Below are 16947 nucleotides of genomic sequence, written 5' to 3' on the forward strand. Positions count from 1 at the left end.
CATTTTTGCAGACTGTGGGCACTTTCCACCTGAATCAGAATCCTGACAATTCAGGGCGGGGGGAGGGGAACATTATAATAGAGAAGCTCCATTTTATATCCACCACTTTCCCAGATGTGGGAAATGAAGACAACAGAGATGGTGCGGCAGAGTTGGGAAGATCTGTCTTTGCATGTTGATGGAATATGCAAAAACAGCATGTGAATTCAGCTTGTATCTGTATTTATTTTTTTTATCTTTTTGTGCTCTGGAGAGTCTTGTGGAAAGTATTTTAGTATTGATTAAGTATGATTCTGGTTATTCTTATGAAAAGCAACAGTGGGTCCTTATAGTGATTTATTATTGAAAATATATTTTGCACTGAAAAAAATGTTTGCAGAAGATGTTCAGAATCTTCTATTTCAGCCTAATTTAAATTTACATATATTTAGCTACATAGGAGAGATGCTTGCAAGTGCACACCTGCATGCCCTTCCTGGTTTAAGTCCCACTGTGCTTCAGTCTCAATGCTCATTATTCACTTTGGCAGCTCCTCCAATCCACATGCTAACATATAATCAGCTCCTTACTGGAGGTTGACTTTTACAGAACTACCCATTTTTTTATTACTACTGATATAAGTCCACTTAGGAAGACATAAGCCCTAAGCAGGACACCAGACATTGTTTTGTCACTCCTGATGACCAAATAATAATAATAATATAAAATCTGCTGCTCTTTCCACTTTTGTGCAGGGATGAAAAAAATATCACAACAGATAATCTTTTTGGATCAGGTGTGTGAAAAAATTAAGATATCCTTTCTCACCAAGAAAGGAGGCAGGAAGAACACAAATACAAATATTACATCTCTGTTTCATGCACAAGAGATTGCCAGTTTTACAGCTAGTCCTTTTAGTTTCTCTAGGTAATATGGGATCTCTCTCAGTGTCTAACCTCTGTCTGGAATAGACTTTAGCACCTGGATGCCCTGATTCATGATTTGGAACAGCTATAGGAGGGGTCACTGTTAAATAAATAAATAAATAAATAAATAAATAAATAAATAAATAAATTCTATGCTGCCTCTCCAAAACAAAGACTGGACTCCCCATCTACATGGCAATGGATCTAACCAATTGCTCCTACAATTAGACCTTTAGTTAGATATACAAACTGATTCTGTCATGCTAACCATAACTATAAGAATCAGCCTAGATCTAAAAGTGTTGCACCGATTGTGTTGGATTGATGACAGTGTTTATAGATCCTGGAAGTAAACTGTTTAGAGAGTAAACTTCTTCTGGCCTGCTTCTCCCCGAAGTGCACAGAAATGTCATTCAACCAGCAGAATGGATCTCCTTCAATCCATGCAGCTGATACCTGGTAGATTAGGTTGAGAGGGAAGGTGAGTTACCTCATTGCAATAGTTTCAAAATCATGACTTAGGATGTATCTAGCCTGTAGAAATAATGCCTTTTGGTAGCACTTTAAGTTCTGTAGCTCCATCCTATGGAATCCCGGGATTTGTAGTTTTACAAGGTCTTCAGCTATCTCTGGTGCCTCACAAAACTACAAATCCCAGGATTCTATAGCATGGAACCATGAAAGTTAAAGTGGTGTCAAACTGCATTGCTTCTACAGTGTAAATGCACTCTAAGTAGTCATCAGGAATATGAAAAAGTTATCTGAATGTACACATCCATAGCTCTTTTTATTCACAATCACTACTACTATTTTTGATGGAATCCATTACATTGGCACACATTCCTATTAGAGATTCAAATATAGTAATTTATTTTCCTTGATAGCACATAGACTTGTAACCAGTTATCCCATTAGCTACTTTAAACTGAATTTGTTGCTTCAAAATATGCTACACACCCTTTTGGTATGAAATCATTCCTTGGGAGCAAGGGATGCAGTCATAGCAGCAGAACTTTTCTCCTTCTTTCTTTTTCTTCCAATAACCAGGGTTGCAGGAGTCACTACATGCAGAAAGAGGATACACCTATATGCAGTGAAAAAGATCGTAGTCATGAAATACCGCGAAAGAACAGACAGCATGAGGCTGTCTACATTCTGCTAGTTCTTTTCTGATTTCTATGATAGCTATTATTTCTGCAATATTTCTCTGTTATGAGGAAAATGGGGACCACCACAAGAAAACAGTCCATTAATGCATTTGATCTCCCTTGTTCAAATCACCACTAGGTTTTAATCTCTATGTTAAATATTTAGTGAAAATAGAAAAATGGCCTTCCAGTATTGCAAGGAGTAGCTGTTTCAGTGTTAACCTCTCTCTTTAGTTTCCGAATTGGATACATGAAGCCATGTTATGATCCCCCACTGATATATTACAGAAAATGAAATGTCCAACTCCAGTTTCATTATGCAGCAGGATCTCCCAATGATCTAAAAAGTGACATTTTCAACCCTAAGGTTAAACATCCTGATAAATGGAACCTCTTGACCTCACCTTATTAAAGTTTCTGAGCTGTACAATTTTATCCTCATTGATGCTGAATTCTTCTCCTGCCAGAGCATTAGGATCCATCTCTCCAATCTTTATCCTTAGGAATGAGTTATTTGGGAAGATGACCAAGTTTACAATGTCAAATCCAGCTACCAGTTCCCCTTTATCATTAAAAGACACGGTTTCTCCTGCAGAATTGTTGAATGAAATGCTTTGAAGGAATGGATGGATCTAGTTGAAAGATAACAAGGAACAATGAGATAACAGGGCAGATTTGACTGCTCATGACAAAATTTTCCAGCTTTGGGCATTTTATTTAGAATACAATCTGTCTGGAGATGCATGTAATTTGCACTCACTCACTCCTTCTACCATCCCTAGTGAAGAGATAAGGTATATTTTAGTTTGCAGAAGCATTAACTACACTGAACTTTTCAATAGACCACCAATGTATTGTTTTCAAAAACATACAAAAGTCTCTATTGTGCCCCACTGGATACAAATATGTTTAGTTTTATCCCTAAACTAGGTGTATGGCTCCTCAAGGCTTTGATACTGATGTGCATAATCAGAGATGCCAACAACCATCTAACAAGCATCATGGCTTCATGTTAGGAAGACAGGTGGGCCTCCAATAGAGAGTTTTGTCTCCATTGTTTCTGAAAAATGGTCCCTTTGGTTTGTCATCTTACAACAAGTGTGGAAATCATTGCCTTTCTTTAAGTTGTTGGACTGCAGGTCGCATCTGCTCTAGCCAGAATAGCCAACAATGGGAGGATGATTAAAGTAGTTATCCAGTAGCAACTGCAAGGCTGCATTTTTCCCCTCCTGCCTTAGAAGATGTCTAAGTGAATTTTTTTCTACCCTTTGCATTCATTTTCTTCCTGACCCCAAGAAATAATGACAACAGCCCATCAACCAGATTCCCCTCTAGGACATGTACACAGCCCCACCAAGTACACCTCTAAACACAACATTGGAGAAAACAACCTTACATTGTCTCCAAACCAGGCAACTAGTGAATTCTATGCCATCCCATGCAGTGCATGCTGGGTGCAAAGAACCCCAGCCTCCCCACTGAGTGACAGCTAATAACAACAACACAACCAAATTATTCAGCAAATATTACCTGCCAAGGCTGAAAATTTGGAAACCTTTCATCTCTGACCAAGGGGCTTTGATGTGATCTAGATGTACCCATGGCATGCAAAGCATGTGCCATGGCATAAATAGCATTATATATACCATAGCTTTCTCCAGTCATGTGCATTTCAAAAATAGGCCCAGGAAGGCTTGCGAGGTTCTCATCTCCAGTACATGTTCTATCTTCCATGACTGGCATAGCAAGGCTGGAGAATGAACAACTAAAAGCACCTTCCCAGAATCCCTGGAGAAACCCATCCCCTTGGATCAAATATGGTTTCCTGTTCTGAAGATATGCCTGAAATCCCAGATGTTTGTTTGAATGACTAGAGAAAGAAATAGCTCCTTGGAATATGTGAAAATTCGTACGAGTTATTAAGCCTGTTACTGAAAAATCAATCTGAGCTGTTGTAATCCACAGCTTTCCAGCAGATATGTTCACCCCATGTTCCAGATACATTATAGGCACTAAGGTGCTCAGCCACATAAGGGTCATACTTTCTCCATAAATAATAACTGTTCTGGCTTTCCCATCCATGAAAGATGGATACACTTTTGAGGCCATATCCATCAGGTCAATGAGGTCGAGAAAGTAAACTTGTTTTGGAATTCTTTCTGTGAAGGCTGAACAGATTTTATTCTGTGAGAACAATGGCTCCAAGACCCTCAAGAAATGGTCTCCACTGTCATCATCCACAGCAAGAAGGCCAACCCAGGTCCATCCAAAATGATTAAGCAAGTGGATAATCCCATTATACTGATGGGCTTCATTTGGCACCATGTGGTAAAAAGAAGGGAAATTTGTTGCATCACTTCTTTCTGGGATGAATGAGCCAAACATAAGCTAAAATACAATGGGATAAGAGAAGGTTTTTTAGAGAGTAAAAGGAAAGGAATATTCAAGTACATCAAATATGTGTGTTTCTAGGTAATCTGCATGCATCAAAGTTTACTGCTAAAACAAGAATTGTGGTCTGCTAATGACACATAAACCAAAATGTGGAAGAACATAAATTAATATTTAAACACAGATAAAAGTGACAAAGTGGCAGAACACTTCGTTGGGTCCCTACTTTAGTCCCTACTTCAGCTGAGACTAATAACAAGATTTAGTGCCATGTGAAAAGATAATACTTGTCAAACTCTGTTTACATAACTGTGAAATGACTATCTCCATTGAACAATGGCCAAAAAAGGGCAAGCACATGTGTATGACACCAAGAGGATTTTTGGCATGCACTTTATTTATAGTTATTATTTGTGGCTATGCTCCGTCATCCACAGACTTTACCTGTGGAATCTTGTAAAGACTTAAGAGGTCTGCCATACAGAAAGAGATATCGGAATTCATTCCCCCAATGACAGCAATAAGACTTTTCTGCATGCGGCATTGATAGTTAGGGATCAATTGATTTGATTTGAAAAGCAAGTGCAGAGTGGAATGGTAGGCCATCCTTGCCTCACAATAACTGTCATGTATGCGGAAGCCAAGTGTGATGTTGGGTAAGATCTTTGGGTTCTTATTGATTTCACTTACAGCATATGCCAAGGCAAGAACATGCTGATAGGACTTGGTCACCACCCTGTGAAGAGAGATATGCATTCTTTCAGAGGACAATAAGCAAATTGATTTTTAATAAAATATCATATTATGTTGGCTTGTATAGGCTTTCAGTAAGGGCATCCATTCTGGCGAGCCATCCATATAAATACCATCAGTTTCCTCTCATCATTTGTAGAATTGCACAATGAATGGGGAATAGAGGTCCTACAAAGATGATCAGAGACAGACTCTAAAGGACATAGCAAAGAGATCTATGAGGGACAAGGAAGCTGAAACGGATATGAATATATAAAATATACATGACAACCAACCATACTATCATCATATGAGAAGAGAAGGCCATCAAAATTAACTATTTTGCCAGGTTATCTTTCCATCTCTCCCTGTCTTGTCATATTTATGTCAGAGATGGCCGAGTAACAAAATTTCTATTTATGTAAATCTGCAGATGGTTATTTTGTGCTCTCCTGATATTCACTCACCTTGCCTTGTGTTTTTAGCCAGGTTTTGCTTTGTTTCTTTTAAAATACTGTGCGTGTGTCTGTTTGCTTCTCATTCAAGTAATTTGCAGTTTTCTGCTGTGATGACTTTTTAAAAGTTTGATAAGCCCCCATTTTGAAACATTATGAAGAAGGAAACCATTATAACAAACATAAATGGGGGGGAAAACCCAAGTTGAAATAAAAATATGTAGTCACTCCTTAAATGCAGCAAAAGTTGGAAATGTTGCAACTTCAAGGGAAGTTCATTCCCAGATTTCTCAGGAATGCTGTCTCCTGCTTGTCTTTCAAATGGGCTTCTGCCTATTGAATAGTATATACTATTGAACAGTATATTCAAAGGGGTGTCTCCTGAAGAAGATAGCAACTGACCACATTCATAACAACATCCATTTCCCATGTACTCTGGTGTTAGTGTACCCAGTTATGCATACCCTCTGATCATTGTGATTCTCATCTTAAAAACGCACAAGGAAAGGCAAACAGTATTCTTACGCTGGAAAGTCCAAACTCAGATCCCTAGAAGGGTGTTGTGTGAAGGATCCTATAGAGGGAAAAATAATGATCTGAGAAGAAATCCCACCAAGGAGAAGGTCCCCTGGTTGATGCCACTCATGAAGAACTGGGTGGGGATCATTTGAGGGACATTTCATGTTATCCACTTTGCAAGCCATTGAAGGAAACAGAAGTAGAAACAGCACTACTGTCAACATCTGAGAACAGATCTTTCTAAATGCAGACATTGCTGTGGTTACATAAAACATTAAGACCAGAATTCACATCTTTTAAATGAGCCACACTGGATATCAGAAGACTTGTATTCCTGGTCTAAAATTTAAATTTAGCCTTAGGGAAAAAATGACTTCACAATGACAAGCAACACATTGCAGACATGCAGTCAGAACTTTGCCGAACCATGTTTGTATCTTAACCCTAATTCCTCTGAGAATGGCAGAAATGTATAACTACATGAACATTACCCATTAATTATCTCAGGAGCAGAGGGTCTCAAGGGATACTCCTTGGCAGAAATGAGCTTGTTTTCTTCCCATTTTTCTGTTCGTTAGTGGAATAGAAGTGGGAATAGAGGTGCAATTCACCACTATTTTCTTTTGATAGTAAAGCACAAGTAGTTGTAGCAGTTTTTTTCCTGCTTCTAGAAAGACTTCAAAAACATACTTTTTAAAAAAAATTATTTAAAAAGCCTTCAGGAACTATTCTGCATAAAATTTACATGCAATTCTTTTGGACAGAAAATAGCATTTTTTAAACAGAGGAAACAGGTTTTGTTTCTCTATATGGTGAATGCTATTTTTGTGCAAAGCCAAGTGCAATTTTTGTGCAGGATAAAGTCATGAACTGTGAAGATTCTCATCAGCCCAGGCTTCTTCTTGTCAGGGTTGCTCAGTGCTTGAAAAACACGTTCTTCTAACTTTTCTTTTTAAATGTATTTTCAGATATTCTTTTCACCCCTATTGAGAGGCAGATTCAAATGGCTCCAGGGGAAAATCCCTTAGGTAATTTCTATGCCCTAGGGCAAGGCTGTGGATGCATTTGAAACATCTTCTGGACATTCACGTGTTTCTTGTTACTCATTACCTAAAGTTAAGCTAGAACGTACAATGATATATTGGGTCTAAGACTGGCAGTGATGAAATTGGGCTTTCCCCTTTCTTCCCTTTGATACTTTCTATACCTTCCCTCTGTTATGGAAGGGAGCAAATGTCAATGAAAGGCATTTCTTCAGTGGGACTCTCCTTGAAACTATTGTTTGGCTGATGTTCTTGATCTGGCTTTGTCATGATCTCTCAGCTGCCTAGTTTACTCCCACAAGTTCTAAATGGTGGGGTATTGGAATGACAACTAGGCAGTTGTGCTTGAATATTATTATATTATATATTAAATGACTAGACTTCAGGGGAAAAAAACCTAACCCTTTCCTGCCTTGGGTTTTATGAACAAATCACAAAAGAGGGCACTAGAGAACTGCAAAGCAGAAAGACGGCACAGATGTCACATCGCCATTTCCACTTGTTATTGTTATTGGTGGCCACCATCAGCTATCATTTCAACTTGCAGATTGCTGTAGCACCTTCCTCTTTTAGTGATCTTTGATCCGATTCTCTCTCACATCCAGTCCTCACAACTCCACAAGCTTCCTACTATATTTGTTCTGATCTTTCATAAATGTCTGTCCATTTCTTTCTGTGATAGATGAGTTTTCTTCATTTGTGAATTCCAGGGAAGTTCTTCAGTTGTTGCTCCTTCTACTACAGTGTCGTGCTAAAAATATATGCTGGCAGATAACTGAAAATGGAAATAAGGAAGTGGTTGGAAGTCTGCTTCTGGATACTTAAAAATGTGCATGTATGTTTATTTAAAACTTGTTGAATAATGGATAAGGGCCTATGTGAAATGTGAATTGCTGCTTCTGGAGGCAATTCAACCCCCCACACACATCCTTTTACTATAAAAAAAAAGTTCTTTAGAGGAATTAAGGACCACAGAAGTATATTTGTAATAATGAATGGAGGCCTGAGGGCTGCAATTTACTCTGAAAGTTGGATGAGGAAATAGGGAGTAGGGTTAAATTTATTGTTTAGGGCAATGGTTCCCAATCTGTGCTCCATGGAGCACTTAGGGCTCTTCATGTAATTCCCAGGTGCTCCACAGCTGCTCCAGGAAAATGAAACAAATAAAAATGGAATGAAATTCAAAAATAAACAAATAGTAGAATCAAAATAAGAAAGCCATTAACTTGTAAGACATAAGGTAGTCCTCTTGGGGGGTCCTCCATATAAATTGTTTCTAAAAAGGGCTCCATGAGTCAAAGGTTGGGAACCCCTGGTGTATGGTATTCCTGTGCCATTGGACTAGAAGGAAAAGCAGCAAAATATTAAAATCCTGTCAAACAATAAAACATTGTTGGTTTTTTCCATAGTCAGATTTTGGCTGGCAATTGCCAGTGCATCCAGAAGAAAAGATGAGGAATGCGAAAATCAAAACTGAACAGAACAATAATCTAGCTGGAAATGTGCCTGATCTGAGCAGTCAATAAGGAAATGTCTCCATCTCCTTTCCATTGGACCCAATGGGAGTGACAGTTTCAGAAGAAGAAATTTAAAATCACTGGCCTCTGTAGTCCTTGCAGACATGATGGCACAGCCACCACTCTACTTTTTCTCCTCTTTGACCCTAGTTAAAGATTCAGCTGAGAGAGGAGGGCTATGGCTGCACACACAATTAATGCAGTTTAACATTGTATTTACTGCCATGGCTCAATGCTACGGATTTCTGAGGTTTGCAGTTTTGTGAGAAATTTAGCCCTTTTTTGTCAGAAAACACTGGTGCCTCATCAAACTGAAAATCTCAGAATTTTGTAGGATGGAGCCATGACAGTGAAAGCGGCATTAAAATGAATTCTGCAGTGTGGCAGCAGAGGAGGTCAGAGGATGTTTCAGTGCATCCCTTATAACATGGAGCCCATGCAAATCAGTTGAACGGTTTGGTGTTTAAGGCCCACTTTTGGTAAACCAATCCATCAGTCTCCAGTCACCATTGAGGGCCTTTTAAACAAGATTAGTGATAGGGTTAACTCTACTTTGAACACCCCCCTGAATAGCCAGAGACATGAAACTTTGGTTTAGCTTCCTCCTCTTCTTTGTAGGGCTCTCAGGTAGTTCTTCCCCTCACCTCAGCACTGTTTAAATTTTGCTGCACAGATTGTCTCTCATTACTTAAATTCATCTTTACTTTATTTTAATCTGCAGGCTCCTATTCAGAGATTCAGCTTTTGGAAACAGGTGGCAATGTTGCGATACCAAGTGCCTCTCTTCGTCTCTCCTGCCGGGCTTCTGGATTCACCTTCACTGACTATGCACTACACTGGGTCCGTCAAGCCCCAGGAAAAGGACTAGAGTGGGAGGCTTTGGTTAGTTACCCAAGTGGAAAGGACCAAAAGTATAACTCCAATGTCCAGGGAAGATTCACCATTTCCAGGGACAACACCCAAAATTCATCCTATTTGCAAATGGACAGCTTGAGGACTGAAGATTCTGGCTTGTATTATTGCACAAGGCATCGAGATGACACAGTGAGAGCTTCTTACTTTCTCTTGGTACAAAAACCTGCAAGAAGCTTTTCAAACAGAGAAAACAATCAAAGACACTTGCCCTTTTCTAGTCATTCATAGTCACAGAGTCAGAAAGTTGAGATGGCTAAGATTTTTTTTTATCTCTTAACTATGGTCTATCAAGTGTTCAGATATACACTAGTGGACTGCCTTAGCAGAAAAATTAATCTCCCTTGCTCAGCAGAATAGCAGAAATATGAAAGGACTCTTTTATGAAACTCTAGTCCCCATTTATCAATTGTACTATGAATATCTTTCTATACAAGGTCATCTTCTCACTCAAAGATGTGGATTAACATAGTACGAACTCCGATTTTGCTATGTACAGGATGATTGATCACTGAGTTATCTTTTAAACTAACTGGTGACCTTGTGCAAGTCACACTCTCTCAGCCTCAGGGGAAGGCAATGGCAAACCTCCTCTGAACAAATCCTGCCAAGATAACCCCATGAAAGAGTTTAGGATCGTCCTAAGTCAGAAAAATCTTGAAGGCATACAGCATGAACAACAGATGTGAAGGCAGGTAGTGGTGGGGTAGTTACAATGTACTTTTAAAATATAATAATTCATTTTTTTTGAAGAACCACTTTTAAAAATTGTAAATCTGTTCATAAACTGAGTAGCAAGAGTTTGTGTTATTTTAAAAAATAAAGATGGTGGAAATTAAAACACAGATATACCTATTCACGCAGATTACTTTGAGTACTTTGTCCTTAAAAGGCTAGTTTGGACCCCTGTATTCAGCCATGTTTGTGGTGCAGAATTGTGGTGGCTGGTTTCAGGACTAGTTAAGGGATGGAGACAGCTTTGCTTGCCTTGTTGGATGATCTGCACAGAGAACTGGATAGGAGGAGTGTGTCTCTGTTGGTCCTTCTGGACCTCTCAGTTGCTTTAGATACCATCAATCTTTCTTGGCCACCTTGCTGGGATGGAAATAGGGATGTTCCTTCCTGAAGGTGGTGCTGGGGGGTTCTTCTTTGGTGTCTCGGAGTAGGGATTCAGTCTGTCCTGGATGGGGCTCTAGAAGATGCGGGTTTGCAGCCTAGGGCAACTCCTGGATGAAGCTTTGAACCTCAAAGCCCAGGTTTTTGCAGTGGCCAGTTATGGTTTTCCACATTTGAGATTCTGTAAAAGGCAGTACCTCTCAGCTTCCTGTATGTAGTCAAATTTGGATTATAACGGCTGCCCTGTAAATTTTGTGGCTTCTTAGTTAATCTGTATTTACATGTTTGAAGCTTCAGTAAACTATTTAGGAGATTATCACACTGCTCTTTAATAGCAGGATAGAAGCGTGATGTTTACTCTAGTAGCAGGATCCTATTGCACAGCTGGGCAGTAGCTATCCTATAGCCAATCCATGCTTCTGCTGCAACTTTTAATGAATAGGAAAATGACATAAATAGCTGTCAATCGTCCAGTTAACCAGTTATTGAGAATGTGTGTGATAGGTCTTCCCAGGGTAATTCAGAGATTGATGATCTAATGTGGTGTGAGTTGGCATTACTCCTTTCTCTCCTCCTCCCTGTCCCTGAACATCCATAGCCACTCTAGTGCTAGAAAAAACAATTTGTTGGATTTTCCATTGAGCAAAACCATGCATGTGCAAGCTTAATCTCAGACAGCCGATGAGTGAAGCCTGAATGCAATAGTTGAATGAAACAGTGTGCAAAAAAAAGTTGCTGATTTGTTACCAATTTGCAATTACATGGTTGTACAAAAAGAACTATTTCTGTAGTTTTGAAATACACAATTATATTGGGAGAGAGGCTTTGTGTTATAATCTATTTAATTAACTGGGATTTAGTTTATAAGCTAAATCATATCTTTATTATCATTTGTTTGTCAGTACACATTCATCATTGCACAATGAGATAAGAAGCACACACACTGGCATATACACCATCAGTTGCAGAACATCACAATTTGCAATAGGAGTGGTGTAGCACAACCACTACATAAATTTCTGACCATAAATCCATGGTATTCAACCATGATGTATGAGCTCAGTAATTATTCTGTGGTTGGGTTTTTAGGGCCATCGCTTCCACTACTGTGCGCACCACAAAGTAAACATGTAAGTTGGAACATGTAACTAGAAATGGAAATCTTTGGCCTGTTACAGACTGCCAAAATAAAGCTGCTTTGGGTCTCTTTGGAGGTATGCTGTTTAAATGATGCATGCACTCTAAGAATCCAGAAGCTGCACCAAAGCTGCACTCCAGTGCTTAGGAATGGAGTGTGGCTTTGGCGCGACCTCCAGACTCTTAGGACCCATGCATCATTTAAATAGCATACCTCCAAAGAGACCTGAAGCAGCTTTATTTTGGCAATCTGTAACAGGCCTTTGTTTCTTTCATATGTGCTTGGAAGAGCAAATAATTTCTGCATTTGTTTTTCTTCCCACTACATAAGAATACAAGGGTTTGCATACATTTTTCAAGTAATATTTAATCTGGGGATGCTTTACAAGAGAATTCACCTACACAAAAATCATCTTCGTTTGCTTTGCAGAAAACATGATTTCAGAAAACAAAGTATTTTACACCTAAGAGTGTTGCTGATGCAAAAATAATGTTTTCTGCTCAGAAAAAAAAGCCACCAACAATGACGCATGAATGTGGAGCAAGCAAATTCTTCTGGGGAAAGTTCCAAAGTGCAAAGAATCTGTTGGCTAGTCTTCATTTTCATTGTGAGTGGTCATGTGTGTCAAGATTTTTTAAAACTTAATTAGCACCCATTATACTTCTACATATAATAAGATAGCACTACATACTTCAGTGCTTTCTCTTTATTTTTCATAATTATTTCATATTATTCCTTAATATTATTATTTTAATAATTCTTTTTGCTTCAGTTTTTTCTCTTTATTAGCTTGTCCTTGCTGTTTAACTCTGGTCTCAACAGAATAATGTAGCATTTAGGGAAAAAGATACATGCCAGTAGCCCAACACTTGAGGATAAGATAGAGAAGATCTCCACAGCCACCATGTATTTCCCCTTAGTGCTCAGATATGTTGGAACAAACGACAACCACACGCTGCAAAATATCAACATACTGAAGGTGATAAACTTGGCTTCATTAAAACTGTCTGGTAATTTCCTAGCAAGGAAAGCGACTGTAAAACTAATGATGGAAAGAAGTCCCATGTAACCTAGGACAAGGTAAAACATTATAAAAGAACCTTCATTGCATTCCACAACTATTTGTCCAGTTAGTGAATGCATATCCAAAGCTGGGAATGGAGGGGCAATTCCTAGCCAGATCATACAAATAGCTGCCTGTATCCAAGAGCAAGAAAGGACAGTGGAGGTGGCTAGTCTTTTCCCTACCCATTTTCTCATGTTGGACCTTGGTTTTGTAGCCATGAAAGCAACAACCACAGTGATAGTTTTGGCCAATACACAAGAAATTGCTACTGAAAAGATGATGCCAAATACAGCTTGCCGTAAAAGGCAACTCACTCGGCCAGGCCGCCCAAGGAATAAGAATGAAGAGAGGAAGCAGAGCAGTAGGGAAATGAGGAGAATGTAAGTAAGGTCCCGGTTATTAGCTTTCACTATCGGAGTATCTTGGTGCTTAATAAAAGTAGCCAGCACCAAGGCTGTGATTAAGGAAAAAGAAAGAGCAACTGAAGTAGCAGTGATCCCTAAAGATTCACCATAAGACAGAAAGGATATGTCTTTGGGAATGCATCTGGTTTTGTTGTTGTTTGGATAGTGATCCTCTGGACATTCAAAGCATTCTTTCATATCTGTGGAACAAAAACAGAAGAATTAATGCTATCACATTTGTGTAAAATTGGCATGATTTCATGAAAGTGTGAATGGGAATTGCTGATTCTTCTACTGTTTCCTTGAATGGAGGTGGGCTAGTGAATAGTAATACTGTATAAGATCCACTAGTACATTGAAATCAACTGGGGTTTGGTTCAAGGACCCCCAGTGGATGCCAAAATCCATGGATGCTGAAGTCCAATTAAATATAATGGTGTAATAAAATGGTCTTCCTTATATAAACTAGCAAAATGAAGGTTTGCTTTTTGGAATGTATATCTTTTTGGAATATTTTCAAGCTGGATGGTTGAATCCGTGGATAAAGAATCTGTGGATATGGAGGGCCAACTGTAATGTCCCAGTTCCAAATTAGTTTTTGTCATGTTGCCAAATCAGTGTTTGTCATGTTGGGATATATTATAAAGTAAAAATAAACATGTAGCATAAAGATATCTCTTTCTGTCACATTGGACCAAACCATAGAATAAATCTTGTGTTAAGCATGATGGACAAAGTCTAGTTTATGAAGGCATGGACCTATATCAGAGGAAGACAATTTTATTAAAATACCCAAGAGATTTCTATGTCAGTCATCACCAAACCTGACCCAGTCACCCCTTGTATGCAATTCACCACACAATGCCTTGATAATAAAAGGCAATGAATTTACTTGTATGGAACAGGACTTTTCATTTCATTTTCTACATTCATATGCTGTAGTGAGATGGTCTGAAGTTTAGCACACTCTTAGTGGGTTTTTTTAACACCCTGAGTATTTTACGTAATCAATAAAGTTGGTCATTTCCCTGTTCATATTCCACTAAAGAAATAAACAAGTTGAAAAATGGTAACCCAGCACAATTTCCCAGGACCCTCAATTTCCTGAGCAATTGAGTCATTTGAATATCTTATACAGGGCCAATTTTTATTATACAGGGCCAAAAAATGAGTTTACTGGAACACAAATCAACTCCTAACAGGTTCTTGGTCAATGCATCTGCAGCAATGGGCTACTTTCTACACCCCACAATACATTTTTGGAGCAGTGGAGACTTAAGTCTCTTAATTCAATCAAACGACAGAGCAACTATCCTGGAAACTAAAGTGCCTGAATCTTTAAATGTGACCGATAGAACTAATATGATCCCCCCACTTTCTTTTGCAATCATTTCATTTTGAAAATCCAAAAAAAAAATCTCAAAGTCTTCTAAACAATCTAAGGAAATGCTTTTAAAAACTAACACGAAAACTTCAGTTGCTGATTTTTTGCGTTTAAGCATGAAACACTGTGAAACTTTTCTTCTAGCCAGATAAGAGCCTGAGTGGTTTTGTACCAATATACCCATAGCTAGCTAGATATAGATATAGATTCCAATTTGGGGATTGTTTGGGAAAAGATTGTGAAACATCACTCCCTACAGGTGTTATTGTATAGACTGTATATATTGCAAGCAATGTTGGGAGGATATGCAAACAAGAATGCAAAATTTGTGAAAATGCTTTTATATTCCTGAGATGAAGTCATCCATTTTGAGCCATATCAACCCTAGATTCCATATCTAAAAGGGTCAGCACTAAAATGTCTGATCAGGCTCATAACAAATCTTGTGTGCCATTTTTTAGCAGCAATCACAAAACAATTGGTTGTTGACTACAACGATTTTTGAGCTGTAAATCCTAACGTTATATAACCCTGTTGATAAATATGTATCTTGGTTGAATGTGAATGCTTGAATGTTAGATGAGAATGTTTGTCACTTACTTGTTCTATTGGAAATCTTCCCTTCTGGACATGGATAACACAGGTGGCAGCAAAATTTCTTCCCTTCCCACTTGGTTTTTAAATTCCCTGGTTGACAGGGGTCACTGCATACAGAAAGAGGAAGTGTCTGTCCATAAAAATGAAGAGATATTTTGGTGAGAGAAGAAAGTTTTAGATATACATTCGTTGACAACAAAAGAATTGAAAAGTTTACAAAGGACCAGTGATGTATTCAAGAAATTTACTCCAACTGTCAAGGCTCACATCTCTACCTTCAAGTCTGAAGTTGAGTCTAAAGTCCTTGCAAGATGCTGTAAAGTCAAGTCTCAAGTCTAAAGTCTGGGAGCCAACTTTGACAACAAAAAAGGAGGAGTAGGTGGTGGTGGTGGTGGTGTGTGTGTAGTTTCAATAACTAGAAAATTAAGAAGATGTGCACAAAGTTAGGTAAAAATATTCTCTGAAGGAAACAGCAAACATGTCAGGCAACAGGCATGAGGCAGAAGGATCTTTCCAAAGCTTTGACAAAGCTTTAGAAAGTTCCTCCAATGTACTGTGGGGACAGGATGCCAAGTAGACCTAAACCCTGTCTTCAACCCATTGTCTAATGTGTTTACTTCTTCTGGATGAAGTAAAGCCAGCAAGCTGGTGACTAAAAATGTACAAGTTTTAAGTTGAGCTAATGCATCATTTATTGCCAAGTCAAGTCCCAGTCAAGTTGTTGAAGTAAACTGAGTCTGACTTGAGTCCGAATCAACTGACTTGAGCCTATATCACTTCAAAGAACATTACATGCTCTTCCAAAAGGGCCACAATTTTTCTGAAGGTAGTAGAGGGGGTTGAAATCCAAGGATACTAGAATGCATAAAGTTCTGGTGTTCTGGGAATGCAAAGGCTTACTTTTCCCCTGGATGGTTAGAAGCCATGCACCAATGGCCAGTTTGTGGTCATTGCCATTAAGAGGTGCTCCCTCCACTGTTTTGACTATTGCTCCACTGGCAGGAGAGAAGTGTTGTGCAAGGAGATGCTAAATGCCTCTGCTTTCAATGTCTGAACAAAGAAAAAGAAAGGACTTATGTTGGTTTAACCCCACAACTATTTCTTTTAAAGCCAACTTCAAAAGAAGCACAGTGCAGAAAAAGTGAGTGGAAACAGTTTTCTTAAGCAGAAATTATGGCATGCATTAATCTTTAAAAATAAAAACATAACTTATCAGAACGGAGTAAATAACAACCTGAACTTTGGAAATATAACTAAAAACAACAACAACAACAACAACAACAACAACACAACTATATTCTCTATATTGTTTACAGAAGCATTCAGAGAGGTGAGCCCCCTCTGACCCAGGAAGCCTCCTTCTAACCATCCATCAAGAAGCCAAGCCCTTCTTGGTCCAGGCCTCGGAGATGGAGAAGATCTGCTGGACCTGATCCTATTCCCCACCACTACTCCCTTCTCCTTTTGTGTCTTGTCTTTTAGATTGTAAGCCTGAGGGCAGGGAACCGTCTGACTAAAAAAATTATGTACAGCGCTGTGTAAATTTACAGCGCTTTATAAATAAAGGATAATAATAATAATAATAATAATAATAATAATAATAATAATAATAATAATAAT

General features: G+C 38.6%; 1 protein-coding gene, 1 pseudogene and 1 gene segment (V, D, J or C); 2 read left to right on the plus strand and 1 right to left on the minus strand.

Annotated features, from left to right (window-relative positions):
- Positions 1-2671, plus strand: part of LOC121933892 — a 12954-nt gene extending 10283 nt beyond the window's left edge. The window contains exon 7 of the mRNA XM_042473880.1: positions 2557-2671. Coding sequence (XP_042329814.1) covers positions 2557-2671 — 115 coding nt within the window. The remainder of the gene's footprint in view (positions 1-2556) is intronic.
- A 6541-nt stretch (positions 2672-9212) lies between these two features.
- On the plus strand, positions 9213-10177 carry LOC121934653 (the record flags this gene model as incomplete). The annotated part of the segment is given in 3 exon segments: positions 9213-9337; positions 9432-9761; positions 10125-10177. Coding segments are annotated over 3 exon segments (429 nt in total), but the record flags the coding sequence as incomplete, so codon positions are not given.
- Positions 10178-12632: 2455 nt separating this feature from the next.
- The window catches only part of LOC121933893, a 7092-nt pseudogene continuing 2777 nt past the window's right edge, over positions 12633-16947 (minus strand).

This window comes from Sceloporus undulatus, chromosome 6 (assembly GCF_019175285.1).
Source record: "Sceloporus undulatus isolate JIND9_A2432 ecotype Alabama chromosome 6, SceUnd_v1.1, whole genome shotgun sequence".
In the NCBI taxonomy this organism is placed as follows: Eukaryota; Metazoa; Chordata; class Lepidosauria; order Squamata; family Phrynosomatidae; genus Sceloporus; species Sceloporus undulatus.